This window comes from Equus quagga, chromosome 2 (assembly GCF_021613505.1).
Source record: "Equus quagga isolate Etosha38 chromosome 2, UCLA_HA_Equagga_1.0, whole genome shotgun sequence".
Classification (NCBI taxonomy): Eukaryota; Metazoa; Chordata; class Mammalia; order Perissodactyla; family Equidae; genus Equus; species Equus quagga.
In genome coordinates this window covers 169,715,433-169,737,216 of record NC_060268.1, presented here as the reverse complement: position 1 = coordinate 169,737,216, position 21,784 = coordinate 169,715,433, and the positions used below count along the sequence as shown (strand labels likewise).

Below are 21,784 nucleotides of genomic sequence, written 5' to 3'. Positions count from 1 at the left end.
TTTGGTTGAGTGGAGGCCCTGAGAGGCACCCTGGGGAGACTCTCAGGAGGTCTGGAGCCCTGGAGGAAGGTCCAGCCCTGGGTGTGGAGGTGGGTGTCCCTGCAGATAGACAGAGGAGCCTGCTGGGTGTTGAGCTGCCTGGACAGCAGAGTGTAGAGGGAGGAGAAAAATAAAGAGGGGTGTGATTGTGCAGAATACCCTGGGAGCCTGGAGGTGGTGGTGGGGGGTCCTAGGTTTCCCTGGGTAGGTGGCCTTGGATGTGGGCAGGTAGAGGAGCAAAGTGAAGGGGGTGCCAACATGGAGATAGACACAGCTTGTAACTATGGTCAAAGAAGGTGGGAGAGAGACTACAGGAGAGGAAGTTTGGGGTCACTATTGTCAAAGGTGTTGAATGTGGCACTAAAGAGGTGGGGCTTCTTCCGACAGATGAGGGAAGCCCAGCATGGTTTTGAGCACAACAGAGACTCACTCAGAGCTGTGTTTAATAGAAAGCTCCTTCTGGCATCACTACCCAGGCATGTGTCCATGTGACACTGGTGTGCAGTGGACTGAGGGCTGGTGGCTATCCCTGCCCTCTCCTGTTCCAATCTATGTAGCCTCGGCCCGGCCAGCTTCACTCAATGGGGATATATGAGCAGAACTGGGAAGGCAGCTAAAGGCTTGATGCACAGCCAGGGTAGGCCCTTCCATTCCCCATCCTGAATCTGCTTGGCCAGGCTGTCACCTGGACAATTGCCTCAGCCCGCCCTCCTGCCTGCCTTTAGGCACCACATGTTCTTGGCCTCCAGGCCATCTCTTGGGTCTGTCTCTGAGATGGCGGGGTGTTTTCTAAGCAAGCAAGCAGCCTTGGTAGGCAGAGGGCACTCTCTGGGAAAACTGTTCCCCACTCTGGCAGTACACCCCACCCCGGCCATGTGCCCCCACTGCTCACTGCCCTGCCCAACTGGCCATTGTCCACTGTTAAACGGGTGCCCGTGACAATAATATCATATACTGTTCGGACTGCTTATCGTGTGCCAGAGCCCAAGTGAAGCATGTTGCATGCATCATCTCATCTAATCCTCTTCACTCTTATGAAGTGACTTCTCCTGTTGTACCCATTTCACACTGAGGCTCAGAGAGGTGAACTAACTTGCTCATGGTCTCACACACAGCCAGAAACTGTACATTTGGGATTTTTAATGTATGTAGAGGTAGGACAAGTACATCCTTTTAACTCAACACCCTCCCATCACTTTATGAGCAAAGCCTGGTCTCTGGGCTCTCCCGGCGGCCCTCTGCTGACCCCCTCCTCCATAACCCGGCTGCATGAAGCTTTCCCTAGGTGCCTTTTGGGAGTTGTGACTCATCTCAGGGCGTGAGGGATAGCTGGTGGTTATGACCTGGGTGGGGATTCCCCCTTGGCCGCTTCCTTGCTGTGTGTGTTCTGGGTATCGTCACTTAACCCCCTCAAACCTCAGTTTCCTTAAGTGCAAAATGGGGACCACTAGTCCCCACCTCTTAGAGTTATGTGGAGAAAATGAGATAAGGCTCCTAAGCACTTAGCATAGTGCCAGGCACACGGGAAGGACCCAGTAACTGTGGTCATTAGATTCTTCTCACTGCCCTCGTTGCCTCCAGGCATAGCGGACCCAGAAGCCACCTGGTCAGGCCTGAACAGGTGCCAGGGGCGCGTGTGGGTGGAGGAGCCCGAGGACAAGGAGGATGAATCATTGACCCCCGGAAACTCTGCATCATTAATGTCGTTATTCTCAGACTTTTAACGAGGACCCCGGGCGAGAGCCCATATATGGAAGGCGCGACGCAGCCTCCGCGGCAAGCGCCTTCCAGGGTCGCGAGTTGCCATGGAGTCCCGCAGGCTGCCTGGAGGCTGACGCCCGCGGCGGTGCCCAGAGCACGGCCCCGCGCAGGTCCGCGCTCTGCGGCTTGAATCCTGGCCGCACCGGGTTCTGCCTTCGCGCGGGCCCTTGATCGCTCTTCTGGGACCCTGGGGGAGAGAAATAAACTGGCGGGGAGGGGAGCGGACTTCCCCGGGAGAGTAGGTTTGTGTGCGTTGCTTGCTGCAGGGCTTTGGTCCCCTGCCATTCCAAAGACAGGGCGCGCAGAGGGGCCGAAGGGGCCTGAAATCCAGCCCCCGCCGCTCGCCGAGCCGTGCGCCCTGCGCGCGCCTGAGTCCCACCGGCTGGTGAGCCGCGGAGAACCGGCCGCGCCACCACCCGCGCCGCGGCCGGCTCAGGGGCGAGCCGGAGAGGAGGGGCCGGGCCTCGGAGCGGCGGGCGGGCAGGCGAGGAGCTCCCTGGCCGGGCCCTCCGCCGCGCCTGCCTTTCCCGGCCTTGCCGAGCCGGCCGCGGCTCCGCGGCGCGGGGCGGGGCGCGGGGCGCGGGGCGGGCCCGGGAGGAGCACGGGGAGGAGCCCGGGCTGCGGCGGCGGCCGCGTCAGAGCAGTGCTCCCGCTGCCCGGAGGCTCAGACCCGGCCCGAGCTCCCCCGAGGACGCGGACAGGGACCTGCTCGGGCACGGGCGCTGCGCCGGAGGCTCTTCTCGCTGGCCGGGGCTGCGCGACCATGGCGGACAAGGAGGCGGGCGGCAGCGACACGGGGCCCCGAGGTGAGCGCAGGGAGCGGGTCCTGCGGCTGCGGCGGGGCAGGCGGGGGTGGGGGTATGAGGCGCGCTCGGCCCGGCGCCCCGCAGCTCCCTCGCTGGCCGCGGGAAAGTGGGCGCCCCCGCCCCACCCTGCCCTAGCGGGTGGGACCGGGGTCAGCGCCGCGGTGGGGCCGGGGGTCCAGGGGGCAGGAGGCGGCCGGCCAGTCACGTGCTCCGCTCCGGGTCCGGGTGCGGACACTGCGGCGGGAACTGCAGCCCCCGCCCGGCATCCTGGCCGTCCCCGCCGCGGAGTTGCGCCTCCTGCGGGGCCCGGTGGGAGTCCGAGTGAGAGCCGGCCCTCATGTCCATCCCCTGCGCGCTGTGCGGGGACACCCGCGCTTGCCCGGTAAAGGGCCGGCCGCGGGGTGGCCGCACATCCCCAGCGGCTCATTTCAGTGACTCAGCGAGGCGGGGGTGGGAACCTGAGGGAAATCGAAGATTTGGACCTGTCCCCCCTCACCCCGCCGAGGCCGGACGTACGCGCCTGGAGCGAGGCTGCAGCTCTGGGCCGAGCTGCATCCCACTGCCCGCCCGGCCCGTCCCCAGGGATTCTCTGGGCTGAGGAGGGACGGAGCGGCTGGAGCTCGACTGTCCCCTCCTTGCCCAGGCATGGGGGAGGGAGGTGGCGCACAGTGCGGAGGACGGACGCTCGTATTTTCCAAGTGTGCCAGGGCTGCCTTCTTTGGGGAGAGTGGTCAGGGCTCGGATGCATGGGGGTTAGGGGGGTGAGGGGGTAAAGAGAGAGAGAGGACCCGGGAGCGGGGGAAAGAGGAAGAGCAGCTCTTGGAGCCCAGGGCTGTAAATCATGGCTTCCCCAGCGGAGGGGACGGGCTGGTCAGGGTTGTGGGTCCCAAGTGCGGAAAGTTGGGCGCGCGGAGGCGCTGCGGGTCTCTGACCTGCAGGGTCTTCGGCAGGAGCAGCCGCTGGAGGGGAGTGTGGCCCGGCGGCTTTCCCAGGAGCGACAGACCTAGCGAGGATGAAATTAAAATGCTCAGGACGTGAGGGAAATTCATTCAGGGAAGGCGCGCTCAGCTCTGCAGGACCCGGAAGACGGGGAAACTGAGTCAGGCGGCAGCCCAACCACCGTGCGCGACGCGTTCGCTGTCCTGCTGTTTGTGGTCGCAGCCCCCGCCCTCTGCTGCGCTCCGAGCGGCACCTGCCCCCTCCCCAGCCCATTGTTCCTGCGGATCTGGGAGGTGCCGTACGGCACTGCAGTGGTGGGGGAGTGCAGGGGGAGGGGGAGATCCTGCCAAGGCTCGCTCCAGGGAGGGACCGTGGAGAACCGATCGGGCTCAAACAGGCATCCCGGATCTGCCCCGCTCCCCTGCCCTTCCCCAGCTGGCAAACGCGGGCCATGGGCCGGGGGGCTGTCTTTGTTTGAACAGCACTCAGCAACTGGATTGATTCTTTTTCTCCCCACTCTTTTCCTTTAAATTGGAAAAAAAAATAGGATGGAAGGGTGGGGCATCTAAATTATTAAGAATTGCTAAAGCTTAAGTTAAGTGAGCCAGTTTCTTGCCTGTCTTGCTGGGACAAAAGTGGTTGGCTGTATCGAATGCAAGGTTGGCCAAAGGATTTGTTAAATCAAAAGAGTGAGCAGGGATGTGCACCCCCCCCTCACTATTTTATCTTATAAAATCGAATGCAGCACCCCTACCCTCCTCAGACCCCCCACCCCCTCGCCCGTCACTTCCACACCAGGGCACTGTGTGATTGTCTCTTCTCAGGCTGGGAAAGCTCCCCATCCAGGATGGAGAAACACATGCTGGGTGTGCTGGGCCACCTGCCACTGCCTGCCTGTGTCTATTCTAGAGTGTTTCTTCACTTCTAGTGATCTGCAGTTCAAGGCAGCCTGTGAGAGCAGGCTGTCCCGACAGCTCACTGCTTCTCTCTGGGCTCCCATCTCTTCATCTGTAAAATGGGAGATATTAATAGTATCTTACTGGAGCAGAGCCTGCTCACCTCCCCCCGCCCCCCCCCAGCCCCATCTATCTAAGGTTTCCTCATTGTAAATTCTGTGCTGGGCGATGAACATGCATTATTTTCCTTTTTAAAGCCTCACAGCAAACCTTTTACCAGCATTCTCCTTTTACTGGGTAGGAAATCTAAAGAGAGGTTGAGTGACCTATCCAAGGTCACACATCTAGAGAGTATTGATTTGGACCCAGGCCAGCTGATTCCAGGGCTCCAGCCCTTCACCACCATGCTGTGGAGCCCCCATAGGTGTGGTTGGTAGTTGCCATTCTATCAGGGACGTCAAAATGGTTGTTCTTCAGGGGACTATTTCAAGGATGCTCTTGGTGCAAAAGAGTGAGTGCCATAGGCATCACACTGTTGGGACTTGTGAGCAGTGGGAGCCCCAGGTGGTGGGGTGTGCCAGAAAGGCTGGCCATATAGTCTTTCCCCCGCACATCATGTAGGGGTGGGGTGGGGAGTGGGTGGAGGTGCCTATGAAGAGGGACTGGTGGAATGTTGGTAGTTGTTGAAGCTGGGTGATGGGTATATGGCGGTTCATTACTATTCTGTTTACTTTGTGTATGTTTGCAAGTTTCCTTAATTTACAAAATCTGGAGGGCCACCCTTTAATCTCTGGAGCTTTGGACAGCAAAGGCTGAGAGGAACTTCACTCCTGCCCCTATCTCCCAACCCGAGTTGGTGGACACATGGAGCCCGAGAAGGATGACGTAAATTGGGAGGGGGCATGGATGGTTCAGGCTGGGCCAGCTCCAGTGGTGATGGAGTCAGGGCTAGGTGTGGGCCGTGGAAACCTGGTCATTTTCTATAGTGTGGGGGCGTTTAAGGAGAGGAACAGCAGGCAGGGGGTTTTGCCTGGGTTGGGGGTGCCTCTGGAAGCACTGCTTTGGGCTTTGGAGGTGGGAGTCTTAGCATCCTGGCAATTAATCATAGTAAAAATAAACATTTTAAACGTTGACATCTATTGAGGACTTAGTTTATGCTGAAATCTGGGAATACTGAATTATCTTATTTAGCCCTGACCACATTTATTACTGAATGAACGACTGTAGGAGGGGGCCCTGTTACCCCCTTTCACCAAGGAGAAAGCTTCCAGGCCCAGCGTGACACAGCTGGAAAGGGGCCGAGTGAGGGTTAGGAGGTGGTCAAGCTGTACGGCCTCTCCTGGCACGTGTCTGGCGTGTCACAGGCCCTCAGGGAATTGCATCGAGTGTCCGAGTGAATGAGTGCATGACTAATGGACTGTGGCTGTCCCACTTCCTATGGCTACCAAGCTACAGATGGAAGTGGAAGGGAGCTGAGTGTGTCACCCAAAGGAGCCAAGAAAAAGTCGAAGCAACACTCTGCGTACCACTGGTTAGGGCTCTGGCAATGGGATCCACTTCCATGTCTACATCTGTCTCTGGAGCTGTGTCCTCTGCCACTGTGGTCCCTACATACCCCCTGGGCATGCTTTCCATACCATGTCTTGTGTTTCCCCCAGCCCAGTTATCTCCTTTGGCCTTCATGCAGTTCCCCCTGCCTGGAACATTCTCCCTTTGTCTAGCAAACTCCTACTCATCCTTCAAAACTCATTTCAGGTATCACTTCTCAGGAAGCCTTCCTGGACTCATCCATGTGGGTGAGATCTCACCTGTGTGGTCCCAAACCCTTCCGTACTAACTGTTGGTAATCCCACCTAGTGTTCTCTGAGTGCTTATGACATTCCAATTTTATGTGCATATCTTCCATTGATTCCTCCGCCAACCCTTTGAGGCTGCTGTTATTATGACCCCATTTTGCTGATGAGACAATTGAGGCCTTGAAAAATTTGGTAACTTGCCCAGCCAGTGAATCGAATCACCCAGCCCATGAATGCTGGAGTCGGGATATAAGTCAGTCACAGAGCCTAAAAGATCATGCTCTTTCTCTCAATGCCTTTTCTCCCAACAAGGGCGGGGACTGTCTCTTTCATTTGCGTATTCATAGAAAGGACTCATAGTAGGTGTTCGATAAATGTCCGACTGTGTGTTGAGTAAATATCAGTCAGCAAGACAGGAGGGAACATAGCAGTGGGGAATGGCATCCACATTCTGCCCACTCCACCCTGGGGTGGTGCTTCTGGAAACAAGGATGCTCAGGAGTGGGCAGAAGCTGAGGGGGAGGTGGATGGGGCTCAGTCAATCCCTGAAGAGATGTGACTTTGATTCCAACAAGGCTTTGAGTGACGACTCAATCCGTGGGGGCGAAATGCTATCTCATCGCATAAATAGGCCTCTTTGGTAAGGGAGAAAGCTTCTTTATTATCGCTGCGCATAACTAGAATGGCAGGGAGGAACCAGCTTTCCTGAATGAGCAGCATGTGGCAGGGCACGAGCGCCTCCCACCCGCAGGCACGCGGGGTCTGAGCATCCCCCGGAGAGCAGGGTGAGGCAGGGAGACCACCAAGAAGTGCAGGCACTGCTCAGAAATGACACTGGCCCCACTGCAGCAGGCTCTGCAAATCCTTGCTGCCTTCCTTTTCTTGCAAATAACTCCCAGTCCTGCTCTTCTCTGAGATGTGCAGTACCAGGTGACGAGGGGCAGCAGAGCAGAGTGGCTTTGGAGCCCAAAGACTGCGTGTCCACTCCAGCTAAGCTTTCCTTTCCTGGTCTGTGAGAGGGGCGCATGGTGCCTGCCTAGGTCTGTTGTGGGAACAGTGGGGATAATGGATGGGCAGGAAGCAGTTCTTTAATTTATCACATTCTTTCCCCAAAGGAGGAAGGGAGAGGTGGCCTTCCTGCCTCTACCGCTGTGATGCCCACCGGGATTGCGGTTGCCTTGCGTGCTGTGGGCGGGTCCAGCTGCTCTATGTTTTTTTGGAGGCTTTAGGAGGAGGGCAGGTTCTGTTCTGATTTTTCTGACTTGGGGTTACATGGGGAATGTGTTCAGGTCCCGATGCCTTTAGACTTTCAGTACTCCACTCTGAAGCAAGACCCTGGGAAGCTATGAACTCCTCTTTCCTGGCGAACACATCAGCCCTCCTCATGTGCCTTCTCCCATCTCTGCAGATTCCACTGGTGGGAAGTAAGAGTGATGGTCGCTGTGGGCTGGTCCTGGAGTGTGCAGTGTCGGAAGCTACACTTTTTGGCCACTGGAGATCCCCTGGGGTTAGTTACCACAGTGGTTCTTTTTTTTTTTTTAAGATTTTATTTTTCCTTTTTCTCCCCAAAGCCCCCCAGTACATAGTTGTATATTTTTAGTTGTGGATCCTTCTAGTTGTGGCATGTGGGATGCTGCCTCAGCATGGCCTGACGAGCGGTACCACGTCCACACCCAGGATCCGAACCGGTGAAACCCTGGGCAGCCAAAGCAAAGTGCGCGAACTTAACCACTTAGCCACGGGGCCAGCCCCACCACAGTGGTTCTTAATCCTGGCTGCCTGTTGGAATCACCTGTAGAGTTTTTTTTTAAAAGTCTTGGTGCGTAGGCCTCACTCCAGAACGGTTATATCAGGACCCCTTCGAGTGAACAGCCAAGTTTGAGTATCAGTGAGTTACTACATATCTGGATTTCAGACTTGGGACCTCAGCACGTTGGGGGCGGGTGGGGAACAGCAGACACGGTTCACTCCCTGGTGCTGGGCTGAGTCAGCACAGAGTTGTTGAGCAGCAGCTCTGTGTTAAATGCTTCGCCTGCAGGCTCATTTACCCTTCGTAAACACTCCATGAAGGGGGTGGTTTTACACAAGGGGAAACTGAGGCTCAGAGGAATTAAGTACCTCCCCCAGGGTGACAGGGCTCATGGGGATGATGCTAGAACAGAGCTCAGGGCTGTCAAGAAAGCTTCCACAGGCACATTTTTTTTTTTTTTAAAGATTGGCACCTGAGCTAACAACTGTTGCCAATATTTTTTTTTCTCCTGCTTTTTCTCCCCAAATCCCCCCAGTATATAGTTGTATGTTTTAGTTGTGGCATGTGGGACGCTGCCTCAGCGTGGCCTGATGAATGGTGCCATGTCGGGGCCCAGGATCCGAACCAGTGAAACTCTGGGCCGCGAAGTGGAGTGCGGGAACTTAACCACGTGGTGGCGTGGCCGGCCCCCACAGGCACATCTTATCCATAGGGAACTATTTTTCAATCTTCAGCCACTTGAGGTTCACCTTCCTGATTCCCCCGTATGTACTAAACACCTAAATCGTCATCTGTTGATTATTTCTAAAATTAATCCACTGTTTTTTAAACAAAAAAAACATTTATTTTAAAAGTCTTATTTATATCAGTTTCATAAATAGAAAACCTGTGTCACTTGCCACAAACAGAAGGTAACCACAGCAAAAATGCGTGGAAGCCCAAGCGAGGTTAGTCGACTTTAGGCAGACGCTGTTGACCGCGGAAGGCTTTGTGCTGAGGCTGCGCTCTGGATGCAGGAAGAGACTAGGCAGTTTTAGAGGAGGTCAAGGACACAGGAGCAGCAGACTGAGACTTTCTCTCTATTGGAAATCAGGCTCCAAAGGGACTTGAACAGGAAGGGAAAAGCTTTAGGAATCACCTGGGGGAGGTTGTTACAATTCTCATTCCCAGAGCTCCTGGAATTAGACCATCCAGGGAAATGTATTTGCAGAGCCTGCCAATGAGTCTTATAATCTAGCGAGAACTAGTGCCCGGTCCCCCGGGCCACCAGTCATCTCTGGCCCACCAGGGGAATGGGATCCCCCTCCAGGGACCTTGGACTAGAATGTGCTGTGTTAGATTGGCCAGGTGGGGAAGAGAGAATGTTCCAGGGGAGTTTACAGGGGCAGTCATCTTGGAATCCAGTCCCAGCTTTACCACTTACCAGCCATGGGATTCTGGGCAAGTCACTTAGCCACCCCCGCCCACCTCAGTTTCCTCATCTGTAAAGTGGGATTAATCATAGTACCTGTTTGAGAGTGGATTTTATTTACTCCCATAACCCCTGGTTAGTGCTGATACACTTCCTGGCTCATTTGCTGTTGTCTGCTATTATTATTTATTGTTATGAATCCTGTGGATGTATGTAGGGCAGTTACCTGCATTTCATCCAGCAGGCTCAGAAGGCAAAAGGGCTGGTGCAAGATCCCACGGCTTGGAGGGGGCAGACCCCAGCCTGAGCCTCCGGTGACATGGCCTCTTGTCCAGCAGGCCCAGAACTTTGGAGGAAAGCTGGATGTCTCAGGCTGTTGGCCCCATTTGACTCCCACTTGGCCCTTTGCCAAGGCTCTGAGCTCCCCACTGTGTTTCCTGTCTGGGGCACCAGTGAAGTTCAAGGTCTCTTTGCATCCCTGGACTCTTTCCAGAGCTGCAAGACCTCTGCCCTCAGATGGAATGCCAGCCCCCCATCGGACAGGCTCCTCCTGCAGTGCTGAGACCCCAGATCTGGAGCTTTGTAGATACTGCTCTGAGCTCTGCCGGACCACCCCTCCTCTTCCAGCCTTGACCATGACCTGGCAGCCGAGGACATCTGGTGGGGCTGACCGCTGCTCCACAGTGGCCCTTCTGGGGAACCCTGAACTGCAGAGTATGGAGCCCGGTTTCAGTCCCCTTATCTGCAGGGTGGCCAGTGTGGTGTCCTGGTTTGCTGAGACAGTTCTGGGTTATGCCTCCTGTCTCAGTGAAATTATTAACAGTGACTCCTTTCACTTTCTAAGTATCCTTGTGTAGAAGAGATGTTATGTGCTTGTGCTACTTATCTCTGTCCTCTTAGCCGTCTGGGCCTCAAGTGGGATGAGGGAGGCAGTAGGGTGTGTGGTTAAACCCAGCCTCTGGGCTCAGCCACTCTGGGTTCAGATATGTTTAACCTCTGGGGGTAATATTGCTGTGCCTCAATTTCTTCAGCTGTAAACAAAGATGATTAATAATCCTGCTCCATTGGGATGCTGTGCGAGTTAAGTGAGAGAACATATATCCCGTGCTAAGCGTGAGCCTGGTCCAGATAAGGTGCTCAGTAAGTGGCTGTTATTATCGTTGGTTTGATTTGGGAGAGGTATTGGGGAGCATGGGAACTGGAGCCAGACTGCCTGGGTTCAACTCTGGGCTATGTCATTTCCCTGCTCCGGGGTCCTGGCAAGTGACTCAACCTCTTAAAGCCTCAGTTTTCTCATCTGTAAAATATGAATTATAATAACCTTCTTCATGTGGTTTTTGTGAGGATTAAATGAATTTATACAAGAAAAGCTCTTAGAACAGGGCCAGTCACAAAGTAGATACTGAATTATTGTTAGCTGTTATTATTAGCTGCTATTGTTGTTATGAATAATAGTCCTAAGTTACATTCTTGTAGGCAGGGGGAATTATCTAGTGTATTAGTTTCCCATTGCCATCGTAAGAATTACCACAAACTCAGTGGCATAAATCAACCCAAATTTATTATCTTATAGTCTGGAGGTTGGAAGTAAGTCCAAAAGGGGTCTAACTGAGCTAAAATCAAGGTGTTGGCAGAATGTGTCCATTCTGGAGGCTGTAGGGGAGAACCCATTTCCTTGCATTGTCCAGCTTCTAGAAGTCACCTGCATTCCTTGGCTCGTGGTCCCTTCTTCTGTCTTCCAAGTGCATCACTTCAGCCTCTGCTTCCGTTGTTCCATCTCCTCTCTGACTCTGCCACTCCTGCTTCCCTCTTATCAGGACTCATGTATAAGGACCTCTTATAAGGCATGCCTGGATGATCCAGAATAATCTCGCCACCTCAGGATTCTTAATTTAATCACATCTGCAAAATCTCTTCTGTCATGTAAGGTAACATATTCATGGGTTTCAGGGATTAGGACGTGGGCATACTGGGAGGGGGTATCATTCAGCCTACCACAGCCAGGAAGACTGGGGTCTTTAGGATTTAGGGCTGTTAGTTATGAGAGCCTTCGGTCTCCCCCAGAAGTCATCTGAATGTTAGAAGCGGTTCCTCCTCGGTGTTTCACGTTAGTCAGGTTCCTCTTGAACTTGCTGCATGATGCCTTCCTGGAGTTTGGGTTGTTGGTCAGTCCTTGACTTTCATTCAGTCTGGATCCTTGAGAGTCCTTGGAGACAATGCTACTTTTGAGGCTGGTTTAGCCCCTTCTCAGGGGCCTATGGAATCATTGAGAGCTGAATAAAAGGTTTATTGGCTCCCAAGTGGGGAAAGCTATTAAATTATTAAAGAATTAGTGAAGTGCCTACAAACTGTCACATTATATTTGCTTTTGCTATTTAACAAACCATCCCAAAATTTAATGGCTTGAAACAGTAGCCGTTTTATTCGCTCATGATTCTGTAAGCAAGTCTCTGCCGGGTGGTTCTTTGCTGGTCTTGCCTGGGGTCACTCATGTGCCTGCCACCATCTGATGGCTCAGCTGGGCTGGAGAGTCCAGATGGCCTCACTCACAGGTCTGGGGCTTGGTGCTGGCTGTCAGCTGGGACTTGTTTCTCCACGTGGTCCTTTATCCTCCAGGAGGCTAGCTGGGGCTTCTGTATGTGGTGGTCTCAGAGCAGCGAGAAGAGGAGAGGAGAGGCTGCAAGTCCTCTTGAGCCCTTCCTGAGAAGTCATGTGGTGTCACTTCTGCTGCATTCTAGTGATCACAGCAAGTCACAAGGCCAGCCCAGACACAAGGGGTGGAGAAATAGACTCCACCTCTTAATGGGAAGTGCTACAAAGCATTTGTGGCTATTTTTAATTTAACAGAGTCAGCTTGACTAAAATGGTAAGAGTACAAACTTTAAAAAATTGTATTTTGGAGCCAGCCCTGATCGCCTAGTGGTTAAAGTTCAGCATGCTCCGCTTGGGTGGCCTGAGTTCATTCCTGGGCACGGAACCACACCACTCGTCTCTCAGTAGCCATGCTGTGGTGGCGGCTCACATAGAAGAACTAGAAGAACTTACAACTAGAATATACGACTGTGTACTGGGGCTTTGGGGAGGAAAAAAAGAGAGAGGAAGATTGGCAACGGATGTTAGCTCAGAGTGAAACTTTCCCAGCCAAAAAAAAAGTGTATTTTGTTTTAAAACAACTTGCAGGTTAGATTTACTCACTTCTTAAGACTTTCTGTGAGTGTATAATGTCAAGAAATCAGCACATGGTAAATCAGACATTATCCATAGTTAAATTATCTTAAAAGCAACTTCCCATTATCTTACACTTAAAATTGTTTGCTTGTTGGTCTACAACATGTTTTTGTATGGTTGTTAAATGGGGGGATCATGCTGCTATGTGTGGAAGTTGTGTTGGCTCATCGGCAGTTTTTCCCGGTGCAGTTATGTTTTGGTAGATCAGGATGTACTTTCTCATGAGTAAAGAGCAGTGAGTTAAGAACTAAGAAAAAAACTGAAAAATCTGTGGATGTACCTCTCCTTAGTGTAAGCTGTGGCCATTTTAGGATCTTTCTATCCCCTTAAGCCATATGGGGAAGCTGAGAGGGCGGATGCAGGAGCTGGAAGGCACTGCCCTGTAAGAAAACAGTGGGTGCAGGTGACACCCTGGATAGGGTTTTTAGTTTTGATGACAGTGGTCTCTGTAAGAAGTGAGTGACCCCAAGCCCCTTCATCTCTAAGGAGGAGCAGGAGCCAACACTTACTCACTGTGGCATTGGGTCCAGGGGCCAGCGCGCTTCCTGTGCTAGGATATTTCTAGAGCGGCTTCTGTTTTTGGAAATGCTCAGGTAACAAGCTTCCGTAGGTGTTGAGTGATATGCACCAACCTTATTTTTCCCATGAATTCTATTATTTTTAGTGTGTGATTTTGCAGAAAGTGAAGATTTTCAGGAAAATATACTAGCTTATTGCTGAAACGCTTGTGTTTCTGTTTGCTGTAGGATGAGTTTCCATTTAAAAATATTTGCCCTGTTACGGGGTGGGGCCTCCAATGACTCAGCCGGCAGAGCTTCTGGTCCCTTCTCTTATCTTCACCTCCTTTCGGAGTACATAGCTCAACTTTTGAGACTGTTTTATGTTCCAGGTGTTTAGCATGTTTTCTGCATAGTTTTCCCTACCTTGTTCCAATTTTACCATCAGAAAACTGAGGCTTCAGGAAGGGAGTAAGTTCTGTAGGGTGGAGCTCCTGTTCCGTCGATCCATCTAGCACCCCAGATCTCAGACGGAATAGGTTTTGCCAGTGTGTTTTGTTTCCCATAAACTGGCAAAAAAGTGATCTCCTTTGTTGCTTTCTGGATTTTTTTGTAGGTCAGACCCTGTGGTCTTGTTGGTTTCTCTGCGACTGCGAATGGTGGTTTCTGTGCCAGACTCCTGGCTCCCGTTTGGGACACAGAAGATGTAGGTGTTGGGATTCGAGCCTCCTGGCTCAGAGACCTCAGGCTGGCCTCTGTTTGTTCCCCAGATTTCCATGAGCTAAAGACTAAATTTCTCTAGTCATTTCCTTCCTTTCTGTTCCTTTTCTCATTGTCCTTGAGAGACCGTCTCTGCCAATTGGGATAGAAAACTGTTTACAGCACAAATGTCAGGAGTCCTATTCCCAAAGTGGAGACGGCAGTTGTTGAGAAAACAGAGCTTGTAGGAAGCATCAGCAGCCAGGTGGGAGCTGGGTTGTCAAAGGGTGGGCTAGGCCTACCTTCCCATTTTACAGATGGGCAAATTGAGGTCAGGGAAGGGAAGAGACTGCCTCCAAACACTTGGCAAAGCCAGGATAAGAAGCCAGGTCTGCTTCCTTTACGCACTTCCTAGGTAAACCCAGAGATGGCCTCAGAGTCCTTCTCAACACAGCAGTCCAGCCAGCCACTCTGAGTCAGTCAGAGGTGGCACACAGATCTAATCTCTCTGCCATTAATAAATTAGTGACTTGTCTCTGGCTGCATGATTTACATTTCAAAAGAGTGTTTGAAGAAGTCGGGTTTGACTCAGAGGAATGAGGTGCCAAATCTAATTGCTGTGAATAAGAGAGTCCTTAATGGTGGAACCCCAGACACTGGCTTTTCTCTTTCAGCTTTCTTGCATATTCCCTCAGTTGACATAGGTGGTGGCCCAGCTTTTGTGCCCTGGCCCTTGGCAGAATGCCAAGGAGTAGTAAGTCTAAAAGAGTACTAAGTAGGGCTTTTGGTTGCAGATAACCAAAGCTTTTCTAGCCAGAGGAAGCCCAAAAGGAGATTCTATAGTGAGGGTCTTGGGCTGGCCCTGGAACCCAGGCTTGCTGCCGGGTCTCAGCGGGAGAGAACAGAGCACCTGGCACTTCTTCTTCGCCCCCACCTCTTCCTTCTGCTTTGCTCTGCTTGTCACCGTCCTTCCTTCCCTGCAGGCCCTCCTTCATGTGCTCCCCAGTCTGTCTTTCTCACATTCCCAGAGGAGGCCCCTAGGTTCAGGCATGATTAGCTACCTGACTCGGAACAGTCGCCCCTGGCCAGGGCACAGGGTTACCTTGCTGGGAGGGGGGCGCCGGGGGAGCATTGTCCAGTGGTCAGAGAGTGATTGTCTTCTACAGATAGTTACAGTGCCAGCAACTGAATCAGTCGTGGCAGTAAATGGTTCCTAGGTGAGGGCTGTGCATGTAGATGGAGAGTAAATGCACAACCCATTGGAAATTTGACTCTTTTGTTCTTTCTTGGAGAAAATTGCTTTCTCCCATGTAAGTATTTCACACTGTGTAGGGTAATTGACCACTGGGTCCCTCCCATGAAAATACAGACCCCTCCTGGGGTGTTCTCCCAGTGCATGCTGGGTAGAGGTCAGACCACGTGACTCAGCACGTGGCATGGTCCCCGTTTGAAGGGATCGTGGGCATCAGGTCAAGCTGTGGTTTCCCTGGGCCAGCAGTTAGAGTGCAGCAGAAGGGACACATCATTGTTTAATGATGCCTAATACATCATCCGATGCATTTGCTTCAGTGCCTGCTGGCTACACGCAAGGACTGATGCCAAAACCCTCCAGGGAGGCCTGAGTGGTCAGCTGTGGGAGGGCCTGTCCAGGATGTACCACCAGCTGAGTCCACAAAGGCCCACCTGTGGGACACTGGAGCAGGCTGTGGGAACACAGCTCAGGGCATATGCTTTCCTCCCCACACCAGCTCCCTTGGCTTCTCCTGCAGGAAACTCTGGGGAACTGGGAGGATGGGAGTAGTGTTGGCCCTCACCTGGAAAGCCCTGTGGGCCCAGTCTCTTCACAGCCAGGTTCGTGGGGCTTCACAGATGCCCATGAAAGGCCTTTACCTCACAGCTTTAGTCTCAGAACAACCTTACAACCTTGGCAAGATGTCTTTTAAGATAATAGTGACAGTCCATCCCTTGGGGTGGGCCTCTGGTAGTCTTGGCCAGGACACCTGCTAGGACAGGTCTAGAGAAGATGGGGGAGGGGAGAGTAGTCACCTGGAGCCAGGCAGTCCCTGAGGAGAGGGCCTAACAGGTGGAATGGGGTGTGAGGGACCCCAGGCCTCCTGCATGGCCAGTAAGGCAAAATGGGCTTTAGAACCAGACAGTACTTCATTCAAATCCTGGTGTTACCTCTTACTCGCTGTGTGACCACAGGCAAATCCTTTAGCCTCTCTGGGCCTCAGTAAGTGTAAAAAAACACCCAACACACCCTGCCTGGTGGCGAGTGTTGGATGGGAATTTAGTGGAGTGAAACAGGCTTAACTAAGTTAGAGAGTCCTGATCTGAGTCCTGGCTCCCACACAGCACCTGGCTGGTCATGTGACCTTGACCTGAGCAGGTGACCGTATCTGTAAAGTGTGGGTAATAACATCCCACAGGGTGGTCCTGAGAATCAGGTGAGGTCAAGTACACGTAGGATTTTCCCTGCACACAAAACATGAATGTTCAGTGTTAGGCGTGTTTATTATTTAAAGCACCTAACTGGCACACACTGGGTGCTCAGAAAGGTCGTATAAGGGGGTGTAACTAGCTAAGCAGGTGTCGTGTGGTTCCCTGCTGGGGAGGTTTTTAACGTCAAGTTTACTGAGGTATAATTTACATGAGGTAAAGCTCACACTTTTTTAGGTGTACAAGCTGATGAGTTTTGATGTCCAGTCAGGTAACCACCATCACATCAATACATAGAACATTTCCAAGGTGGGATTTTGTCATCCATAAATCTTGCATACAGGATCCTTCTGGTTGAGGGGGACCCCATCTCAGATGGTGAGGGACCTCAGCCTGTACTTTGGACCCCTTACCTGCGGGCCCAGGGGTGGGGCTTCAGCGGCTCTTCCCAGCCGCCTCCGCATTGGCTCTGAGAAGGGAGGGACGGAGCCTGCAGGGTGCTGAGGTCAGTCCCGGGGCTGGGCGGTGCTGCCAGGCAGAGGCTGACGGTGCCCACGTTCCTGTGACGTGCCCAGAGGGCCAGGGCTGGTGAGGGTTGGCCCGAAGTGAGAGTCCCATGGTCCTGCTCGCCAATGGCCGACTGTGCGGGGATTTGAGGTCCTTTGGCCCAGGAGGCTCACTGCCCTGCGGTTGTGGGTTGAGGGTGAAGGAAGGCTCCCCACACCTGCCGCTGACCGCCATGCCTGGAGGTCCACCAGGAGGGAGCCTTTTACTCATGCAGACTTGATTTGCTGCCATGTTCCTTTGGGTTAAGCATTACTTCTCCAATGTCCTCATCTATTGTACTAAGAAAAAACAACTTTTAACTCCAAAATTTAGTGGCTTAAAATAACAACCACTTGTGTGCACAAAACTCTGCAATTTGGGTTTTTCTCACCTGGGGTCAACTCATGCAGCTAACATCTTCTGAAGGCTTGACTGGGGCTAGACGGTCCAAGATGGCCTCACTCACTGTGTCTGATGCAATAGAAACTGATGCAGTACTATTTTCCTTTCTTTTATGAATTGAATATAAAGCAGATGATAGGTTTAATAAAAAGAAGCTTTCATGTCTGTTCTTGGCAAAATAAAAACTTGACAACACTACGCCAGGCCCACAGGTTGGGGGGAATTTGATTGCGTGATAAATTGAGCCATCGTGGAACCAGAATTCATGGGGAGCTCAGGGAGGAGTTGCTGTGCAGATTTGGGTCTTTATCAGCCATTAGCACTCAGTTAGTGTGACTTCGGTGATCAGAGTGAGAAATGGGTGAAGCTGGAGGGTGCCGGTGGGGGCTTTTAGCTTTGTGAGCCAAGTGCTTCATTTTCCAGATGAAGAAACGATCCTGGAAAGTGGCAGGGACTTTACAAGCGCACAGTGACCTAGTGGCAGGACAAGGTGAGGCTGTCCCTCAGAGCAAGCTCAGACTCTGCCTGTCTGGGTTGGCATACTGGGGATGAAGTGTGGCTGAGGTTAGGGACATTGGGGTGGGCCTGGGGGTTCCAGGGACACCCCTGGAGGGGACTCGGGAATCAGGAGATTGTCTGCCCTAGGGCACCAAGTTTTTAGGGGCACAGGGAGTGGTGAGCAGTGGTGCCAGACACCCAGCAAAGACCTGATACTGCTGGGGCTTGATGGGTCCTGCCAGACCTGTCTCGGGAGAGACTGATAGGAGTGTGTGTGTCTATGTGAATGTGTACACACGTAAGTATGTGTGTGCATGCGGGCATGGAGAGAGAGGGAGAGGAGCAACAGAGATGGAGGAGGGGAAGGGAGAGAGACAGACAGAGACAGACACAGGAAGGAAGAGACTAGAGATGTTAGAAGCTTCTGGTAGGTCTTCCCTTGGGGTTTGTATGATTCATTAAAACATGAACCCATAAGGACTTAGCTGGTCATGGCCATTGATTCTGCCCCAACTCTGCACTCCTTGGGTCTTCCCCGAACATTGGCTAGTGCGATCCCAAAGTGCCACATGCTGGAGGACAGATCCTGAGGTTCTCGGGAAGGAAGACAAGCCAGCAGGATGGGGTTTAGTGGGAACAGTAGGAATGGGAGACTTCACTTTGTCCTGTGTGTTTTTTGCATGTAAACCTTGTGTGTTAAGTGAATATTGATATAGAAAGATAGACTTCCTCACCGAGTTATGGTATGAAATGGGCTTGGATTCCTGTGAGGCCATAAGATGGAATACAAATATGGTGAGGAGTGCAGCTGGGGTCCTGATAAGACCGGCCCTCAAAAATCTTAGTGTGTAGGGGGTGTAGGGGAGGGCAGAGCTGCTTTCTAATGAAATACTAGCAATGAGACTGAAGGAAGTGGCAAAACACAAACACAGAAGCCAAAAATACAATTACTGTGGCAGAGGGATGGCCCGGTGCATCCTGTGACTCACTGAGGAGCAGTCAGGGATCTTGTGTGCCAAGCTAGCAGCCCCTCCGTCTCCTTCTGCCAGCCGAGCTCCTCCCTCACCACACCTCTCGCCAGCCCTGAGTTCACAAGTGGTTTGGCCCTCAGAGAGAATTCGTAAATTGGTTTCCATTGGTGAATGTGCTTACAACTCAAGGTGACCCTCCCTGCCCCGTTCCCTCGAGCCCTCAGGGCCTAGAGCTCATTGGGGGCCATATGGTCATCCCATGCACACTGCCGGCTCCAGGCTTATTCCCAAATTTGGCAACTGAACACCAGGACTCTGACCTGACTTAAATGATTAAAGCCCAGGGCAGTGCTGATTGGGAAGGTCAGAACCCAGCGATGGAGCCAGGGTGAGGCCTGGGACCCAAGCAGGGCACCCTCCCACCCTGCAGGGGGGTGGGATTTCTGCACCGAGGATGGCCCACTTCAGACAGAGGACATTTGGGGACTTTTGGGGGTTGAGTATTGGAGCCAGAAGAAACACCCACAGAGTGTAGCTCCTCTCCTGGGCCTGGAGGAAGCTGAGAGACCAAGGCATTTGGAGACCCCCTTCCAGGTGGGGTCCCTGTTTTCTCTCTAGGAGGCAGTGTGGTATTGTGGGACGAGCCCAAGTCCTGGATTCGAGTCTCTGGTCTGTGGTGTACCCGCTGTGAGGCCTCGGGCAGGCCTGGAAACCTCCCTGAGCTTCCGTCTCCTAAACTGTGGGGTGGAGCTGAGAAATAAAGCCTACTCCACAGGGTCACTGGGGAGATTTGCTGGGCAGAGAGTTGGCCCCCAGGGTGTGGGAACCAGGTGATCACTGGGAGCTGGTCGGGGCTAAGGGTCCTGGTGTAGGAAACAGGGGCAGACAAGGACCTCGGGTGGGACCAGTGCTGTGGCCGGGCAGCTGGGTGTCCAGTGAGCCTCAGGAGGTGATGGGTGAAAGCCGACCTCGCATTCTTCTCACCGTGCCCCACCCGACCATCTCCTCTGTCCCCTCGCTGTCCTGGGCAGGTCCTGGGTAAACAAGATAACTGGTTCTCATGACAAAAGCATTACATGTTCATTATGGAAAATATAACCCAGAGGAAGAAAGGAGGAAACAGCCAGGACCCCACACCCAGAGGCAGCCCCTTGGTGTTCAGCCTTCCAGGCTTGCTGGGCATAACGAGACAGCTAATAGATGGGCTTTCACAGAACCCGGCACCGAGGGGCAGGGCGAGCTACCCTCCTATTACAGATGAGGACACAGAGGCTCAGAGCTTATGGTTCTTGGTTAAGGTCCCAAGGGGAGAGATTGCGTGGTGGACATGATGGTTTCTGAGCCAGAAGTATGTGTCCTTCAAGAATCCTTGCCCTGGACAATATCTGTAATACTCCCTTACATGCCTTGTCCCAACCCCAAGAAAGCCACTCCCCATGGCCCCTGACTCCCTTACACTGAACAGCCAGGGAGCAGGATGAGGTGGGCATGCCCCAGTGCAGGGCTCTGTGCAGGCAGGGTGGGTGTGGCTACTTGGGAAGTAGCCAACCTGGCTCTTCCTGGAGTCCGGAGCTGGTGCTGCCTGAGGCGCCTCGGCTGGGGCCCTCCCAGCATGCAGGGCTCACTGGAGCTTTGCTAGAACCTGGACACGGTGACTTCAGATATTGGGGTGTTGTCATGGGCCTCAGGTGGGCATCCAGCAAAATGGCAAATGGGCCTGGAAGCCCTAGGCCTTCTCTTTGGAGGTACCTTGGCAGTGGGAGCAACTGGGGGCTGAGGAGCAGGCAGAGCTGCTCACTGTAGAGCTGGCCTCTGGTCCCATCTGGAATGTGTGCGCACAGCAGGCAGGAGGCCTCATTACAGCTGCTTTGTCATCTCCCTCTAGGAGCTGTCAGGTCCCTTCTCACAGGGGCAGCTTTGCTTCTTCCTTCCAGCAGGTTCATCACAGGCACCCCATGCCCTGCAGAGAACAGAGCCAGGTTCTGCCGGGGCAAGGCTGCTGCTTGCTGGCGGGCATGGCGGAGTGGATGAGAGGGGTAGGGTGGGGTATGTGAGATGGCAGGCTGGCGGCCTGGGGACAAATATTTGCTCATCCATTTGAGTTCATTGCCTATAATTAAAATGAATGAGAGATTTCACATAAAAATCTGGATTTCTGCCTTCTCTGTTGGGTGGAGCCCAGGAACCATTGCCTTTCTAGACAGGGCACGGGGTCTCCAGGTTGCACAGTCTCTTTCACTCTTACTGTCTCTGCCTTGAGTTATTTTTTCTCATGCAGTCATACCATTGTTTTTCCTAGAGCAGAATTAGGGCGAAGTTCTGCCACCCACGTTGCAATGGAAGTGGGGCATCAAAGGAAAATCCCTCTCCCTTATGCCACCTTCCTGCCACCTGTAGCAGGGGTCTTTGGTGCCCTTGGGGAGCAGCTGGAACACGGGCTTGGGAGTCAGACTTGGATTCAAATTAGCTTTGCTTCTTGCCGGCTGCAAGAGAGATTGTCTCTCTCCTTACACCTCAGTTTCTGTAAAACAGGCTCATGGTGCAGGGTGGGTATGAGGATTAAGTGAGAGGGTGCCGGCAAAGCCATCCCCAGGATGTGACATCTCCAGCCCAGATTACAGGAGCCCTTCTTGTTGCTCTTTATGATTATTATTGGTCTAACTTACATACAATAAAGCATATGAATGTTAAGTGTACAGCTTGATGGATTTTTATTTACACATGTGCCCATGTGTGGTAGGCTGGATAATGGCCCCCCAAAGATGTCCATGTCCTACTCCCCTGGAACATTCACAATATGTTATCTTAATGGCAAAAGGGACTTTGCAGATGCGTTAAATTAAGGGTTTTGAGAAGGGGAGATTATCCTGGATATCCGAGTGGGCCCAATGTAATCCCAAGGATCCTTTTAAGTGAAAGAGGAAGGGAAGAAGGTCGGAGAGAGAGACTGGAAGATGCTATGCTGCTGGCTTTGAAGATGGCGGAAGGGACCTGAGCCAAGGAACGCAGATGTCCTCCAGAAGCTGGAAAAGGCAAGGAAAGAGATTTTCCCCTGGAGCCTGCAGAAGGAGCACAGACCTGCCAACACCTTGATTTTAGCCCAGGA

The 21,784-nt window shown here is 52.9% G+C and overlaps 1 protein-coding gene across 2 annotated transcripts in view; it reads left to right on the top strand.

The window, feature by feature from the left end:
• Positions 1-2,434: 2,434 nt before the first annotated feature.
• Positions 2,435-21,784, top strand: part of HSPA12A (heat shock protein family A (Hsp70) member 12A) — a 72,886-nt gene continuing 53,536 nt past the window's right edge. For both annotated transcript variants that reach the window (XM_046652143.1, XM_046652142.1), the window contains exon 1: positions 2,435-2,606. In XM_046652143.1, the coding sequence (XP_046508099.1) occupies positions 2,564-2,606 (43 nt within the window). In that variant the 5' untranslated portion in view covers positions 2,435-2,563. The remainder of the gene's footprint in view (positions 2,607-21,784) is intronic.